General features: G+C 43.1%; 2 protein-coding genes and 1 long non-coding RNA gene across 5 annotated transcripts; 2 read left to right on the top strand and 1 right to left on the bottom strand.

The window, feature by feature from the left end:
• Positions 1 to 978: 978 nt before the first annotated feature.
• LOC130135499 (uncharacterized) lies at positions 979 to 3,340 on the bottom strand. Its single transcript, XR_008814852.1, has 2 exons — positions 2,585 to 3,340; positions 979 to 1,162 (listed from the first exon to the last, which is right to left on the bottom strand). It is a non-coding gene; the product is annotated as an uncharacterized LOC130135499 (long non-coding RNA).
• A 2,076-nt stretch (positions 3,341 to 5,416) lies between these two features.
• LOC115692738 (uncharacterized) lies at positions 5,417 to 8,464 on the top strand. Its single transcript, XM_030619697.2, has 3 exons — positions 5,417 to 6,109; positions 6,752 to 7,090; positions 7,208 to 8,464. Exons 1-3 carry the CDS (start codon positions 5,666 to 5,668, stop codon positions 7,829 to 7,831), a joined length of 1,407 nt encoding a protein of 468 aa, XP_030475557.1. The 5' UTR covers positions 5,417 to 5,665; the 3' UTR covers positions 7,832 to 8,464.
• Positions 8,465 to 11,541: 3,077 nt separating this feature from the next.
• Positions 11,542 to 15,299, top strand: LOC115692754 (2-methoxy-6-polyprenyl-1,4-benzoquinol methylase, mitochondrial). Of its 3 annotated transcripts, none has more exons than XM_056304728.1 (9): positions 11,542 to 11,701; positions 12,092 to 12,192; positions 12,369 to 12,495; positions 12,591 to 12,652; positions 13,207 to 13,365; positions 13,463 to 13,607; positions 14,016 to 14,087; positions 14,530 to 14,638; positions 14,982 to 15,299. In XM_056304728.1, the coding sequence occupies exons 2-9, from the start codon at positions 12,099 to 12,101 to the stop codon at positions 15,081 to 15,083; spliced, it is 870 nt and encodes a 289-aa protein (XP_056160703.1). In that variant the 5' UTR covers positions 11,542 to 11,701; positions 12,092 to 12,098; the 3' UTR covers positions 15,084 to 15,299. The 3 variants fall into 3 exon arrangements, with proteins under 3 accessions (XP_056160703.1, XP_030475574.1, XP_030475573.1); XM_030619714.2 differs by having other exon boundaries at positions 11,651 to 11,801; XM_030619713.2 differs by having other exon boundaries at positions 11,656 to 11,805.
• Positions 15,300 to 15,337: the final 38 nt, after the last annotated feature.

Here is a 15,337-nt window from a genome sequence, read left to right as displayed (position 1 = left end):
TTTTGGTCAAAAGAAGAGCATGTCGGGTAGCAATTCCATCAATAAATGAATGAACTCATTAAAATACAGGAGCATAGTGGCAAGACACAGCAAATGAGCACTGAGAAGCCACCCAAATAACAAATTTGATAGCCTCAAGAACCAAAACCCTTGGATTCTGGCACTTTAAATCGTAATAGAGTAGATCAGTTATAAATAATGAGGTTGATCACGAGGTATGCGATCTCCTTCCATTTTCTAACATGCTATCAGAGCCAAGTTTTGTCCCTAACTTATTTCGCAAGTGCACCCACCCCATTCGTCAAATTCTGCAAGCTGACTCGCTGTTCATATACATACGATCTGTCTCTACCTATCCCCGCTTAATTTCTCGAGGAAATCTTTCGTGCCAAGAGCACATCAGATGCAGGTTTCCATATTAAATAGAACTGACAATGTGATGAAACAAAAGCTTCTTTTTGATGTGAATGCCTTCGTCTGTAAGGAACCCTCTATTTGAGTCACTTCGCTTGATTTTTTTCTGTGGGGATTATTATCAATGAGGGCCATGATGCCTCTACATACATACTACAAAAGAAGCATGGATCAGCATCAATCTGTTGGCCCACCATGGTCTCAATAATTGATCGAGCACACTTGCATGATAGTATAGAGATTTTGTTTGGGTGGATGTGGACAATCTGGTTCAGATATTTCTTATTCTAATGATCGAGTTCAATCCATGATGGGACTTATGGGAAGCAGAGTTCCGATGATCTTCCATAACATGACATGAATTTGGAGCAACAACGGTCCAAATGGTGCACATGAGGTTCGAGCATAACACATGAGATGCTCCCAGATATTACAAGAACGAAATCCCTAATTTTTCTTTCTTTTTTCTGAAGATATTAATTGTGTTACATGGGGAGCAAATGCATATGAATGAGGCGACATTATTCAGGACAATTATTTTGCCAGAAAAGGGAAAAAAAGAAAGAAATTCCAATAGCAGTTATCTAACTTCTGTGCTTAGTAGAATTAATTAACTACATCGAAATTCACTCGACAACAGATACTTGCAACAAGATGTCAAGTAGACTTCATCATGCGATTGGCTTCTTGCTTGGCTCGCCAGAGCCCGAACCATGTTTTGGGCAATAGATCCACCCAGGTCCGATCACTTCACAAAGAAAACGTACAATTCTATCAATATCATAAATAGACATGGAAAAGGACTTTCAGGCTCGGTGTCATATTAAGTCTACTCACTATTATTTCCTCTTAATGCAACAATTGAGACATCGGAAATCTTCGAAAGAGACAACCATCCGACGTACTTGTTGCAGTGAACATAGGTGCGGGGAATTGATCCTCCACCTCATAGGATATTTGTATTAGCGTCTCAACCAGTTTCAAGCGTTCAGACATATCTATTCAAATTTAATTCCAATTTTAACATTAATGGGCATTATTCATACATTTATTTAATACAAAACGCATTTTAAATAAAATTCCACATCAATCCATATCAATTTACAATAACCATTTTAAAAACAACAATTTCCCATATCAATTATGCCTCTCCCCTCCTACCTTCTCCCCGCCGCCCCCCCCTCCGAGTGTGCGGCGGGGGGGCGCGGGGGGAGGGCATTTCGCGGGGCCGAGCGGCGCGCCGCCCACACCCCCCACCAAAAAAAAAAAAATTGAAATAATTTTTGACAAAATTGAACTACATTTTCGATAATTTGTAATTTAAAAAATTTTTATACAATTTTAATTAACAATTGGAAATTCAACATAATTTTCTAATTTACCCTATACACGATTTTTATGGTTTTGTACTTTATTTGGATAATAGTTTTAGAAAATTCAGATTGATTCGAACATCTAGGAAAGCACATTTCTGTATAAAGGATATAATATTTTCGAAAGCTGTAATCCAAAAAGAACCACATCCTGTTGATCTTGATTTTGATTCAATCTTCGATTTATTTTGAGCATGTCCTAAGGTGTTGTTAGTTATCCCCACATTTTCAAGTCCAACACAACGACGCATCTTTTCACACTAATCCTCGTGTGGATGCATGCAAACCACCTTGAACCCACGTATATCGAGCAAAGATTCGTTCGTGGGGTGATAAACATAGTCTTAAAAGTCGTTATAGGTGAAAGACACGGTGACTACCATTCAAAAAAGAAATAAGACATCATGAAATTTGCTACATTCGAACTTAAGTGCTGGATTGATTAGTCAATTCTTTGGAAGTTGAGTGCCAAGCTATGTGGCAGTAAAATTTCTGCATTGATGAAACAGATCAAACAAAAGTAAAATGATCCATCGCATAACCAGATAAAGAGAAAGAGAGAGAAGAAAAGAAGAAGACGAGAGAGCTATAGTAATTAAAAAAAACTCACTCTAGGCGACATATTGATGATGGTTATCATCGGAATGTCCTCCAATACAAGAGGTTAAACTTATCAACGTTGGGAGATCTCACGTGGATAGAAAAAGCATGTAAACCTTATAGACAAGCGATGCAAGATGCTTTAACAATGACATTCTACGCGTTTGACGACCTCATCCGAAGCACAGCTAGCGTACCTCAGACTCGTGCATCTCAAGGGAGGGAAAAATGAAAAACGAATGGAAGGCTCTACACACTTTTGTGGTGCAGAGAGTGGAATTCTTCTCCAAAAGAACGAGTTGTCATATTCAGATGGGAAAGGAGTGTGTGGAAGTCGTTGCTTTTGGAGAATCTCTGCCCCTTCGGACTCTTATCAAAGCAAGTTGGACTTGGGGGGTAGAAGATAGCTGGAAACGATTCGCATTGAAGTGGGAAAAACCCCAGCAAGGAGCACAAAAGGAGAAAAAACGCGTTCGGGAGATGGGCACAGCCTCTTTTTAGAAAAGGCAGGCGCGCTTTTCCTTCCTTTGGGAGAGCTTTTCGTCGTCACATGGTCGATGCTCGTCGCCTTCTTCATTGTCTGATGAACAGTCGATCCATCACCTCACCTCCCCCCCCGCAGAAGACGACGTGCACGGCCCGCCGGTGTCGTTTGTCGTCGTCGTCGTGCGCGACCACCTTCGCTGATCTCTTCCCCCCAAACCCTTTTTGACTTCTGACGAATTTCTGAAATGGCGATGGCCCGACATGACCTAGGAAATTCATGCCAACGTCTGAGTCGTGTGGATTGATGTGGCACCGAATAGGATGAGATTCGAGCGTATTTAGAGTTGGTGTCGATCGAGACGAAGATGGCAACCTGACCACGATCGATTCCAAGGCAAAAATTGCGTGCTTTCTTCATCTTAAAGTGAGTTTGATCGGATGAGTCACGTACATGTTCTATATCAGTCTATTTTAGATCTCATGTCTTTGATCGATGGCCTTCTGTTTTTCGTCGCAATGATATATAAAGACAAGACCTTGTGAACTTTCTGATAGGAGTGATTGGTTTTAAGGTAGGTAGGTTCCGAACTTGAAACGTGTAACCTAACCCGTTTGCCTTGGAACCGACCGTGAAACCTACCTTTTCAGTCCAATTCCAGGGTCTACCGAATAACCTGTTTTTCTTTCGTTCTTTTTTTGTTTTATTTTTTACAGCAAAATAATATGAGCAACAAAACGGTTCAAAGTAAAATATGAACGAGGGCGAGCGAGCAAAGGCGAGTCAAGAACGAGCGAGAGTTGCGAGGCTCAAATGAGCAAGGGCGAGCCACAAGCGAGCAAGGCGGAGAGTGAGTCGCTAGTGAGAGAAAGAGAGAGAGAGTCGTGAAGTATTTGAGTGAAGTTGGAGATAACACAAAAAAAGAGAGAGATAAAGAAAAAGATACCAAGAGAAAAAAGTATGATTTTAGACTTTATGAAACTGGTTCCAAATTCAGTTCGATTGATCCGGTTCCTAAGTAGTTCTTTACTTGGAACCGAGAATTGAAGAATCGGATCGGTTTCAAAGTGATCAAGTCCGATTCCTGAGTAGAAGCAGTTCGGTTGCATGGCCCTACTTTTTGGCGGTCGAGTCGGGCTCGTTGCTCGAAGCACGGCTTGGACCCAATCGAGCGCGACTCACCTTGCTCGACCTCGACCGAAGAGGTAATTGCGAAATTCAAAGTGTCGACTCTCCGTGGGCATTTCTATATGTATCGGAATGTAATGGTAACTTTGAGAGTTGCTATATCTAATTTTAAAAGAAAATCCATGGAGCAAGTATAGGAAATTCCTATGGATCTAAGTGTCAATAATTTGAGCCGAGATACGTTTAAGGTTCGAGAAAACAGATGATTTATCATAATCAAGAATAGCTTAGTGGATGGCCACAACGGCACCACCATTAGGGCATTCTAACTTATTAGACGCCATGAAATATTAAAATAAAAAATAAAAATCATAGTATTTCCATTTCGTATGTTTTATTATTATAGCAGCACTACGATTCCGTTGACCGCCGAGAACGTGCTTGACTGACCACGAGGGGGCTCCCCGCTTCTTAGCTGGAGCGCACCAACGGGAGGAGGGAGGGGTAGAAAGGGCATTTCGGGCCGATAGCTACGTTGCGTAACGGTCTCACGCGCTGCGAGTAGGGCATCCGACGCCACTCTCGCGGGTTGAGCAACAGCGTGTCCCACCGGCCCTCGGCAATCGCGGGATTAGCCGCGATGCGAGCGAGTACGCGTCGGGAGCTGGAACCGCGCGAGTTTTCCTCGTGCACTTGCAGTGTGGCCGTTCCAAATTCAAACTGGCTATGGACAGTTATGCACCAATATCCTAGAATGTAGACATAATCATTAGAAAAATATTTGGTTGTTCTGCATAAATTACACATCAAAAAGGACCCATAAAAAAACAGAAAAAGTCGAAGCGATGCATGATATTGCCCGAGAATTTCAATTTTTCAATGATCTGATTCGATTGATGCACCCGAACAACCGGACGGTTAAATTTCTTCAGAATCTCGGGGCTTGGTCCCATCAGCTCCTGCTTGATTCCTTGACCTTTTAACAGATTACTTTCGCTTGCTATCAATTTAACTGCTTCGCTCTTGAAACGCAATCGAGTCTCATCGTACCGAATCGAGCCTTTTTATCTCTCGCGTAGGTTTAGCCAAGCAAATGCACCCTACCTCATAAATACCCTTCAAATTTATATCGCCACTTTTAGGGGGCTATCCCTAGATTATAATCAAGTTTGTGGATGTAATAATCCCAGTTTTTAGGGGTGTTCTGATTTTTAATTTCGATTTTTTTAATCTCTATGTTAGAGCCACATTATTCTATATATTACTTTCTTGTTTTTTTTTTGCAAGATTCTATACGTTACTTTAGCCAAACCAAAAATAAGAAGACACATAAAAAAAATTAATTTATATTTAATTGTGCGTGCTTATTCCTCTCTGTTTTCACACAGTCGCACTTCGCACGCTACTTTTTCCCCCACGGTCCCTCGCACACACTTCAAAAACGAGAGTCTTGTTCCCACTCATTTCCCTTGCTCATCCCTGCATCCCCTGTCTCTCTTTCTGTCTCTCCCCCCCTCTCCCTCTCTCATGAAGATTGCTCCCTCCCTTCTCTCTCCATCGCCAGCTTTCTCTCTCTAGCCCCCCCTCCCCCTCTCTCTCTCTCCTCTCGTTACTGCAGTTGCGCACCGTCCCCGTGTGTCTCCCCGTCTCCTCTGGGTCGCCGAGCATGGAGAAGAAGCAGAACTTCTTCTCGTCCCTCAAGCAAGAAGTGATCCGGACCCTGTCCCCGTCCCGCTCCCGGAGCGGGTCCCCCATGTCGGGCCTGCTCCGCCGCAGGAAGAGCGGCGGCGGCGGCGGCGGTGGCCTGCTGCCCGACCCGGTGGTCTGGAGATCCGGGAGCCTGAGGCCGGCGGGCGAGGCGCTGGCGCCGTTGATGGAGGGGCCGGATCCGGACGGGGGCGAGGCGGGCGGCCACCCGAGGAGGAACAACGGGTCTGCACTGGGGCAGTGGGTGAAAGGCCAGCTTTACAGGGCGCCGTCGGTGAGCTCCGCGGCGTGCCGGAGGTCTGATCTGAGGGTGTTGCTCGGGGTGCTCGGCGCGCCTCTCGCGCCGGTCCACGTCAGCTCTCTCGACCCTCTGCCTCTCCTCAGTATCAAGGACACTCCCATTGTGAGACCCCTCTCTCTCTCTCACTCTCTCTCCTGTTTTTCTTTTTCTTTTCTTTTGGCTCTGTTCTTGGGGGTGTCAAAGCTGTTCAATTCAAGATCAACCCCAGATAGGAAGTGGTTTCTTGAGGTTAGCAGTTAGCGAGGGAGTCTGATTGTTAACGGTTTTTTCCACTGTTCTTGCCATGCATTGTAGCATCCGTTTTCTTTATTTTGTTAACTGTATGTGTTGTTAGTTGTTACTATTAGTATTGGGTGGTGGGATACTATTATTTTAGAATCTCGACTTTGCACGGTAAGGGAGAAGAACTTTATCACTGAACGACTTGTATCTCCACTGAGTGGACACTGGAGACTGATCTTTCAGTGTATCCCGAGGATAATTGCCAGACTAATAATCTTGTTTCACTGCGATCCGTGTTCATGTAATGTTAGTAGATGGTTGAGAAGCTATACATGCCAGATGCAAACTGAGTATTTCGATGTGTTATAACAAAGTCGGGCTGTCTGTCTAGATGTTCTGTTTCTGTTGAATTGTTCGATGAGGGGCTTGATTTGTTTGCTTTTGGAACTATTGACCATTCATGTGAAACCTACTTTGACTCTGTGAAACTACATCTGACTTTTTTTTATCGTTTGTTCTCAGGAAACTTCTTCTGCTCAATACATTCTGCAACAATACACGGCCGCTTCTGGCGGGCAGACACTCCAGAACTCTGTTAAAAATGCCTATGCAATGGGAAAGGTGAGGATGACCACTTCAGAGTTCGAAACTGCTTCAAAGGTGATCAAGAACAGGAATTCTGCACACACAGGTGGTTTTGTGCTCTGGCAGATGGATCCAGATATGTGGTATGTGGAGCTTGCAGTTGGAGGAAGTAAAGTTCATGCTGGCTGCAATGGCAAACTTGTTTGGCGACACACACCATGGCTTGGTGCACACACGGCGAAAGGCCCTGTTAGGCCTTTGCGCCGCGCACTTCAGGTGAAAACTATTGCATTAGTGTTACGTTTTTTCTCCTTTTTCTCAGCTGGGGTGATTGTGTTATGTTTAGTGATCTTGCCTTGCTAATTCTTCTTTTGGCCATAATTCTGTTTACAGGGTCTCGACCCTAGAACCACTGTGAGTCTGTTTGCTGATGCGAGGTGCGTAGGTGAGAAGAAACTTAACGGCGAAGATTGCTTTATCTTAAAGCTCTGTGCTGACCCTCAAACATTAAAGGCGCGGAGTGAGGGCCCTGCTGAGATCATAAGGCACGTCTTATTTGGTTATTTTAGCCAGAAAACAGGACTTCTTGTTTACCTGGAGGATTCTCATCTGACTCGGATTCAATGTGGTGGCGGAGATGCAGTTTACTGGGAAACAACGATCAACTCATTCCTTCATGATTACAGACCTGTGGATGGTATCATGATTGCCCATTCTGGGAATTCTGTGGTGACCCTTTTCAGGTTTGGCGAGACTGCAATGAGCCATACCAAAACGAGGATGGAGGAAAGTTGGACGATCGAAGAGGTTGCGTTTAATGTCCCGGGTCTCTCAGAGGACTGTTTCATCCCTCCGGCAGATTTGAGATCCGGATCTATTAGTGACATTTCTGAGCTTCACCAAGATGAAAGGGGAAAGAGCGCACTAGCGCTCTCGGCATATCGGGCCAAAGTTGCGGCATTAGAGAAGACCGATGATAGCTGCACCGATAATGTGATTTGGAGAATGGAAGTATAGTGACTGTTAGGATGAGAATAGGGCAATTGTTGATAGTTTTAGTCGGCTGACAAATTAGGGTATATTAGGTAGGAGCTGGGTAGATTTTTGATATGCCTCTATTAGACTGTAAATAGAGCATAATCATTCACAGGTTGTGACCTGGGCCTAGATGAATCTTTATACTCTTCGGTGCAGAATCCAACTAGGGAGTTGGAGCTCGACATTCCGGATAGGGATAGAGCAATGGAGGTTATTTTTTAGTTTACCTTCCATTCAAGAAAGCAGATGGTAATGCTTTGATGTGGCAGAGCCATTAGCCTTCAACTTGTTCTGGGCTAGTCCTTTCCTTAGACGAGTGGCAGTAGTGGTAACAAGGAAACTGCTATCTGCCCTAGGAGTCCAAAACTAATTCAGTTCTGTCAGTTTTATGGTCTTGAGGTTTTTACTGTCATGTGGTAGACTTTTGAAGGATTTCTGTGGGTCTGATGCCTGGCTGGTGGAAGCGAATTTGTACTTGCCGGTAAGATTGTTAGGTTTCTGATTGTATTGCTGTTTTCTTTTAGTGCAGCTGTTGAAGCCAAAAGGTGTGAACAAAGGCAGTGTAATTCAATATATGAAATGGCTCCTCTATATAGAGTTCCAGTTCTTCTCCTTCTTTAGTCTTCACCTTTATTGTTGGTTAGCATAATCTGAGGACAATCTTCAGTGAACTTTTTATTTATTTGTTTGGTTTTTTCTGTCAGAATTGTTTATCCGATGGTTAAGAGTGTTTTTGGGACAATTTCAGTAAGTTGATCCATGTCCATGCGCTCGATATTCTTTACCAGTCTCTCACGGTGAAGAAGACGGGTAGCTTTTCCCTTTGTTCTGTTCCCAGGTGGGAGATGTCTTCATGGACCACGGGGGGTCTCTCCCCGCGAACTTTTCTCCGAAGGTCCTTTACTTTTGTTGAAAGTCCCTATGCTCATTGGACCACAATGTGTGTTGATGAGCTGCTGTGATGTGTGCCTGTGGTTTGGCTTCATGTAGCCTTGCGTTTTTCAAGCCAATTTTTGTGCGTGACCCCTTACAGTAATTGGAAGCCACTGGGTAAATAAGAGTCTGCTCACCAAACTCCATAGGCCCCTTGACTAATAACTATCTCTCTCTCTCTACCCGGCTCGAAAATTTTCTCCAATGATGCAATTTCGAGTGAAGGCGAAGGCCAAGTATTGGTTTTTCGGGGGATAGGATGTGATGAACTAGCGGCCAAACGGGGGACAGACAAAAAGTAGGTGTCTCTATTAAGTGATGTTCTTATTCTGTCATTCAACATGCAATCGACCCATTTGCAAGTGAAAGCTAGAGAAACTCCAAAGTTTAGCAGCTTCCACAGAGTGGCTAAATCATCTAATAAGTCATAAACCTATGTTATGTCATTCGAAATGATGGTGTTTTGCAGTATTGTCCGACACCGATGCTTTTTGTCGAGCACTCTACAACGCACATTCAAATTGCTACATTATATCGAGCAGAACTTTCACTAAACTATATGCACAATGTACTTCCCAGCTACAACTAGAGATGGGCAGAAGAAAAGAGTCTCCTCCGTGTTCCGGCTATTTTCTGGACATGTGAGAGAGATGCTAGCTGCCGACAATTACGTAATGGAGAAGGTCCAACGTTAAAAGATCAGAGGGAGATGATGCACACGTTTTTTTTCTCTTGCCTCAGGCATATAATTCACTCCCTTCTCAATGATAGACTTGATATTAAATTCACTGATGCAGACAAGTCGAGAAGAATAAGGTTGTGGAGGCCCTCCTTATTTATTAGCTGATTCTCTTGTTTGGTCAAGGGGAAAAAGCAAAAAAAAATCCCTGGGCTTGATCTTATTTGTCGTGAAAACATGCAATCATTCTTCAAACACCAGCTAGCTAATGGTCCGAGGATGATGACAAAATTTGGAAGGCCGGTCTTAGCTATCTCCAGCGTGGGGGCTTCATTGAGCTCTCCAACTGCTCACACTTCGACAAGAAATGCATCTCTTGATACGTAATAATCCGAAGGATCATCTTCGTCCTTTGATTCGTGGCTCCCAGTCCAAGATTCCAAGTCGTTCACTTGTCTGTCAACTCTTTTCCTCTGGCTAATCAGACCCAACGGGCACAGAAACGACCATGCATCCATGAGCAATGGAAAGGCATTCTTCTTTCGCTTGGAGCCAAACCCGAAGTCCCTCGTATGGAGGGACTAACCGGTACTCGCCGAAAGTTTGTGGATCTAGATGCAGGATGTCGCTTGAAACATAAGATTGCAGAGTAATATGTTAATTCAAGGTTTAGATTTTGACTTGCTTTGTCGAACCCCAATATGTTCAATCTTGGCAGCCTTTAAAGGGACTACAGAGATATGTTAACTCCAAGAACACTCGGGGGCTGTCCTAGCTTGCAATTAAAGATCGTGGGTTGAGCTTGGTACTTGCCATTCTTGATCCACTATAAAGATGTGGACCACCCGTTTGTTTTCCGAGTCTATTTATGCATTGACTTCTAGGCACCTACTTCACTGATGCTCTGCTGTTACCACCTTCCAGCATCGCTGCAGAAATAGTGGAGATGTTCTTGATCCGGCTTACAGGATGAATAGTTTAAGCTTGTTTGACTCATCTAGTTCGCGAATGTAGACGGAAAGAAGTGTCGGCGAGCCAGGCTTTTCTACTTTTTGGGGTCGAGGACATTAATGATCCTTGTAATTGACGAGGGCTCTGCCACTGGTACCAACGCTGGAAGAAACCCCAGTGAAGCTTCCCCTCTCGCGCTTTTTCTTCACCGTTTTCCATCTGGGCCAAGACGTAGTTGCTTAGACACGTGGTGGGCATTGCACCATCTTGCTGTCACCAACCTGTGAGGCTCGATCTGTGTCGAGATGGGCGAGCTTCAAGGCCGACCCGTACGGGGCCGTGCAAAGGGAGAACCAGAGCAGCGCTTATGCTTCTCTTTCTTCCCATCTTCACCCGTTTTCCACCTCCTTTGATCGCCATTTTCGGCTGGAATCTTGGCATTTACGACATTGTAAGGCACAATCTTTTCTTCATAAGAAAAGAACACTTGTTTTCGTTTCGTCTTGGAGTTGGATTAGAAGGAAGAACATCTTCTCCTTACCTTGGTAAAGTTAGGTGGATGCTCCTTAAATAAAACAACCGATTAATTTCATTAGATCGTGCCGATCCCCCTCAAAGACCGCACCCATATAGCTTACCGAGACAATAGGGCTACCGATAGGTGATCTCAACAGAGTTGCTTTAGTCACAATTCGAAACTTATAACCATGCCGAAAAAGAAAAATCGTTCCATACATAAGGTTCACGGTTGACGTGATATAACCGATCAATCATATTGTTGCTTTCGTCACGATTCGAAACCTATGACCACGCTAAGGAAGAAAATACATTCTATACATAAGGTTCGTGGCTGAGGTGACGTAACCGATCTCTCGTGATATACATCTCGACTAACTTTGTACTTCATTATTTTTGAAATCTCCATTTTTATTGATCGGTTTTTTCACGTGGCACGGTGGCATGGTATGATTCTTTTCACGTTGGGCCCCAATTCGACAAATCTCTTTGCCAGCCCACTGTACAGTCCTTCGAGCCCATTGTAGTCCAAATTCTTGAACCCAATTTGGGCCCACCTGTAAATCGCAATTGGGCCAGACCAGCCCATTCATGAGGCCCGAACTCGTCATCGTCTTCCGCACTAAATCGTCCTCGCCGAGGCCAACCGTTCGCATGCAGTGACGCAAAAGCCAGAGCTCCAGCCTTCGAGAGAAAAAGCTCGCATCATTCATAAACCTGCTTCTTGGTAGCTCCAATTCGTGCTTCTCGAATCTTGCAATCGACGCCTGGTGAGGATTACTGAATTCATAGACAAGTGCTGCTGTCGCGACCGTGTCTCCGCGTATAGCCTTGTGGGTTATACAACCGCGAAAGCTTGATTTTTGACTTGTGGGTATTGTTCATTCTTCATTCAATGCGTGGTCGATTCCTGAATCTGTTGTTTTTCTTCGTAATTGTTGCCTGCGCATGGATGAGTCATTGATCTTTATCATGGAATTTCCCCTCTTGTTATGCTTTGGGTTGCGCGTGAATACGTTGATCTTTCTGATTGATTTGTGCCTCTTGTCGTGCTCTGGCTCGTTGTGATGTTGTTTTGGCCTCGTGAAATCTTGCTAATTTCATGAGGGACCCAAAATGGTAGGGCTTACGCTGTGGGTTTTGTGGTCATTGTTTTGCAGAGTTGCCATGGCGTTGAGAATGATCACAAGGAGGTTGGAGAGTAAACTGCAGCCCGTGTTCTCTTCTGCCTCTCTGCTGCATTCACATGCCACTAGCTTTGGTATCCCTTCTTCTTGCTATCAATTGAATTCTTTCTATCTTTGAGAATTATCCTTAATGATAGGTTGCAGCTGGCAAAGCTGCTGTTCCCATGAATTGAAGAGTTTCCCAGAATTTCCCTTGTTTGCCATTAGGGCCTTACGGAATACTGCTTGTTTTCCCTCCCGTTCTTCTTAGGATTTAAAGAAGTGCGCGAAGAGGATAAAAGTCAAATGGTTGGGAACGTCTTCACGAGTGTTGCTTCAACCTATGATCTCATGAATGATTTGATGAGTGGCGGTCTTCATCGACTATGGAAAGATAGGTCAGATTGTGTGGTAGCTCACATGGTAGTTCGTTTTCGATTGGCGATATGTTGTCTTGCCTTCACGCTATGGCTTGTGTTCTGACATATTTCAGACTAGTTTCCAAGCTGCACCCTTTCCCAGGAATGAAGCATCTTGATGTGGCCGGTGGGACAGGTTAGCTTTAGAATTTGAACATTTGAATGTGCAGAATATATAACTGATGATAGTATGGATTGTGATTCCTTAAAGATACTTCTTTCTGATGATTATATTATAAAATAAGATTTTGCACTTCTGTCATATGGAGTGGGGCAGTGTTGGTCATTTTGCTGATGATGTCTGCCCTAGCCTTCCCCACATTACATACGAGGGGATCTTAGTTAGTTTGATATCACCCAGGAATATGACTTTTTTGTTTTGTTGTTTTCTGATGCATTCTACTATACTTCATGTTTTCATCCCACCGAGTTTGCTCAAATGGGAAACCAGTGATGGAGGATGTTTCATGTTCCTGCTGTTGTCGTAGTGGTACAGATGAAGAAACTAGGAACTTAGGGGTCATTGGATCCTAAATAGACTGAAAATACTGTTAGTTCCCTCAACGATATGTTGGAAATGGAAGGAACCTTGGGTTTTTAGGAAAACGTGTTATAGTTTTGTTGAGTTAATATGATGATCCCAATTTGAGTTGATTATCTTTCCTTTTAATTTTTTGTTGATTTTGACAGGTGATGTTGCTTTCAGGATTCTGGAAGATATAAACAGCACAAGACATCGAGCAATGCAGGATGCTACGGAGGATTACTTACATGAAGAAACTCGAATACACCTATGCGACATCAATCCAAACATGTTAAATGTTGGTAAAAAGAGGGCCATAGAGAGAGGTAAGGGGAGCAAGGGAAAGTTCCTTACTTGTATATTATCTTGTTGAAGGGTGAACTCCTTTTGAGGCTAAAATATTACTTTCCTCTATATTATTAGGTCTTGGAGACAATAAGGCCCTTATATGGGTGGAGGGAGATGCAGAATCCTTGAAATTCGAAGATAATTCAATGGATGGCTACACAATTGCATTTGGGATTAGGAATGTAACACACATTGAGAAAGTACTTGCTGAAGCTTATAGGTACGAGTTCCCTGATATTTATGTAGTACCTCGCTGTCAGCATAATAAAAATGAAGTTCAGGGTTCTCAGTTTCGTTTAAGAAGCCTAATTTGACTTTAAGAGGTTACCATCTCACTTGTCTTGATGAAGAATAAATTATTAATTCTTTTATTACTCTTCTTTGGTTCTTTCAACAGTCCTTTAGCCACCTACCATTTTGTGTAAGTAAACATAAACAAAAGTGTGCATAGTTGGCAGATTGTGGAGATTCATGAGATTTCCAGTAAAAGATGGATTCCCTACATAAATTTTTGGGGAATTAATGCCCTTTGAGGTTGTAAATGTCATTGCTCTTTTCAGGTCCTCAGGATTCTGTTGTTTCGGGGAAATATTATTCATTGAAACTTCGTTCATGTTTATTTCAACAGGGTGCTTAGAAGAGGAGGCAGATTCCTTTGCCTTGAACTGAGCCACGTGGATACTCCCATATTCAAGGAATTGTGAGTCTACTGAGTGCCTTGACTGCTGACACATCTTGGATTGCTTAATGGCACTCACTAGCAATTCATTTTCTTTTTTATTAGATAGAGGACTCTGTAATTGCACTATCATACTTTTTTAGGCAATAGACATCTTTAGCACCATGTCAGTTGTCATAAGAAGCATTTGATAGTTGAGAAATTCTGTAATCTGTACTTATAATATATTCGAGTTCCCCGAAAAAAAGAAGAAAATTTTTTGTCTGCTAATTGAGAACCTTTGGTTAGGATTCTGGAACCTGAATGCTGACAGGTTACAGCCATTTTCATGTTCATTTGCAAGTCCTGCTAATTGAGAACCTTTGGTTATGATTCTGGAACCTGAATGCTGAAAGGTTACGGCCATTTTCATGTTCATTTGCAAGTCCCTTTTAATCTGAGGTTCTGACTTTGCCCCATGCAGGTACGATTACTACTCGTTCTCGGTTATTCCTGCTATGGGAGAATTAGTTGCGGGCGATCGTGAATCATATCAATACTTAGTTGAGAGCATCCGTCGGTTTCCTGCACAGGTAATGTCTCTCCATTTTGTTTTCTTGTATATTTCATTCGCCAAATGGAACCCTGCTTATGCCCTATAGAACTTTTTAGAGATGTGACCTAGTAAAGCTATATATATATTTGGTCAAGATATGAGTCTTCACACAAGGTACAAAATGCACCGGTCCATACATTGGACGACTTTATCATTAGTTAATGAATCAATAAATGGAATGGCCAAACCACGAAATAAACGGATCGATGCATGGCTCTGTTAAGACCAAATAGCTTGAGTTCTCTTTAACAATGCTCCTGTTTCTAATTTTATCGGTCCATCTTCGACTAAGTGCTCACCTCAGCAGTTCATAAATGCAGGAAAAATTTGCTTCAATGATTGCTGATGCTGGCTTTCAGAAGGTCGAGTACGAAAATCTTGTTGGGGGAGTTGTTGCCATCCATTCAGGCTTGAAACTCTAGTCAGACGTAAATGAAATTTTGTTGGAAAAGATTTTGGCTATGGTGGCAAAGGAATTGATTCAGTAATCTGTAGGGTCAGGTTTCCAATCCACAAGATTACTTTGCGATATGTATCGTTCAGAACATTATGTCCCTGTCATAAAATGATTTTGAGAGTTTTCTTTCTCTGTATCTGATGTGGCAAAAATCAAAGATGAGCGCTAGTGTTCAGTTGAATGCTCTCAATATCATGTCTCCTGTAGAGAGTCCTGTTA

The sequence above is a fragment of the Syzygium oleosum genome, unplaced genomic scaffold (genome assembly GCF_021117445.2).
Source record: "Syzygium oleosum isolate NSW1041296 unplaced genomic scaffold, Sole_v2.1 Sole_v2.33, whole genome shotgun sequence".
Taxonomy (NCBI): Eukaryota; Viridiplantae; Streptophyta; class Magnoliopsida; order Myrtales; family Myrtaceae; genus Syzygium; species Syzygium oleosum.
Note: the sequence above shows the minus strand (reverse complement) of the source record. Positions and strands in the feature narration are given on the sequence as shown.

Bases quoted from the DNA above. Each gene is read 5' to 3' on its own strand.
- LOC115692738 (XM_030619697.2), top strand. From the start codon at position 5,666: ATGGAGAAGAAGCAGAACTTCTTCTCGTCCCTCAAGCAAGAAGTGATC. The intron at 6,110-6,751 runs GTGAGACCCCTC...GTTTGTTCTCAG, and splicing joins GTATCAAGGACACTCCCATT to GAAACTTCTTCTGCTCAATA. The intron at 7,091-7,207 runs GTGAAAACTATT...TTCTGTTTACAG, and splicing joins CTTTGCGCCGCGCACTTCAG to GGTCTCGACCCTAGAACCAC.
- LOC115692754 (XM_056304728.1), top strand. From the start codon at position 12,099: ATGGCGTTGAGAATGATCACAAGGAGGTTGGAGAGTAAACTGCAGCCC. The intron at 12,653-13,206 runs GTTAGCTTTAGA...TGATTTTGACAG, and splicing joins TGATGTGGCCGGTGGGACAG to GTGATGTTGCTTTCAGGATT. The intron at 13,608-14,015 runs GTACGAGTTCCC...TTATTTCAACAG, and splicing joins GTACTTGCTGAAGCTTATAG to GGTGCTTAGAAGAGGAGGCA.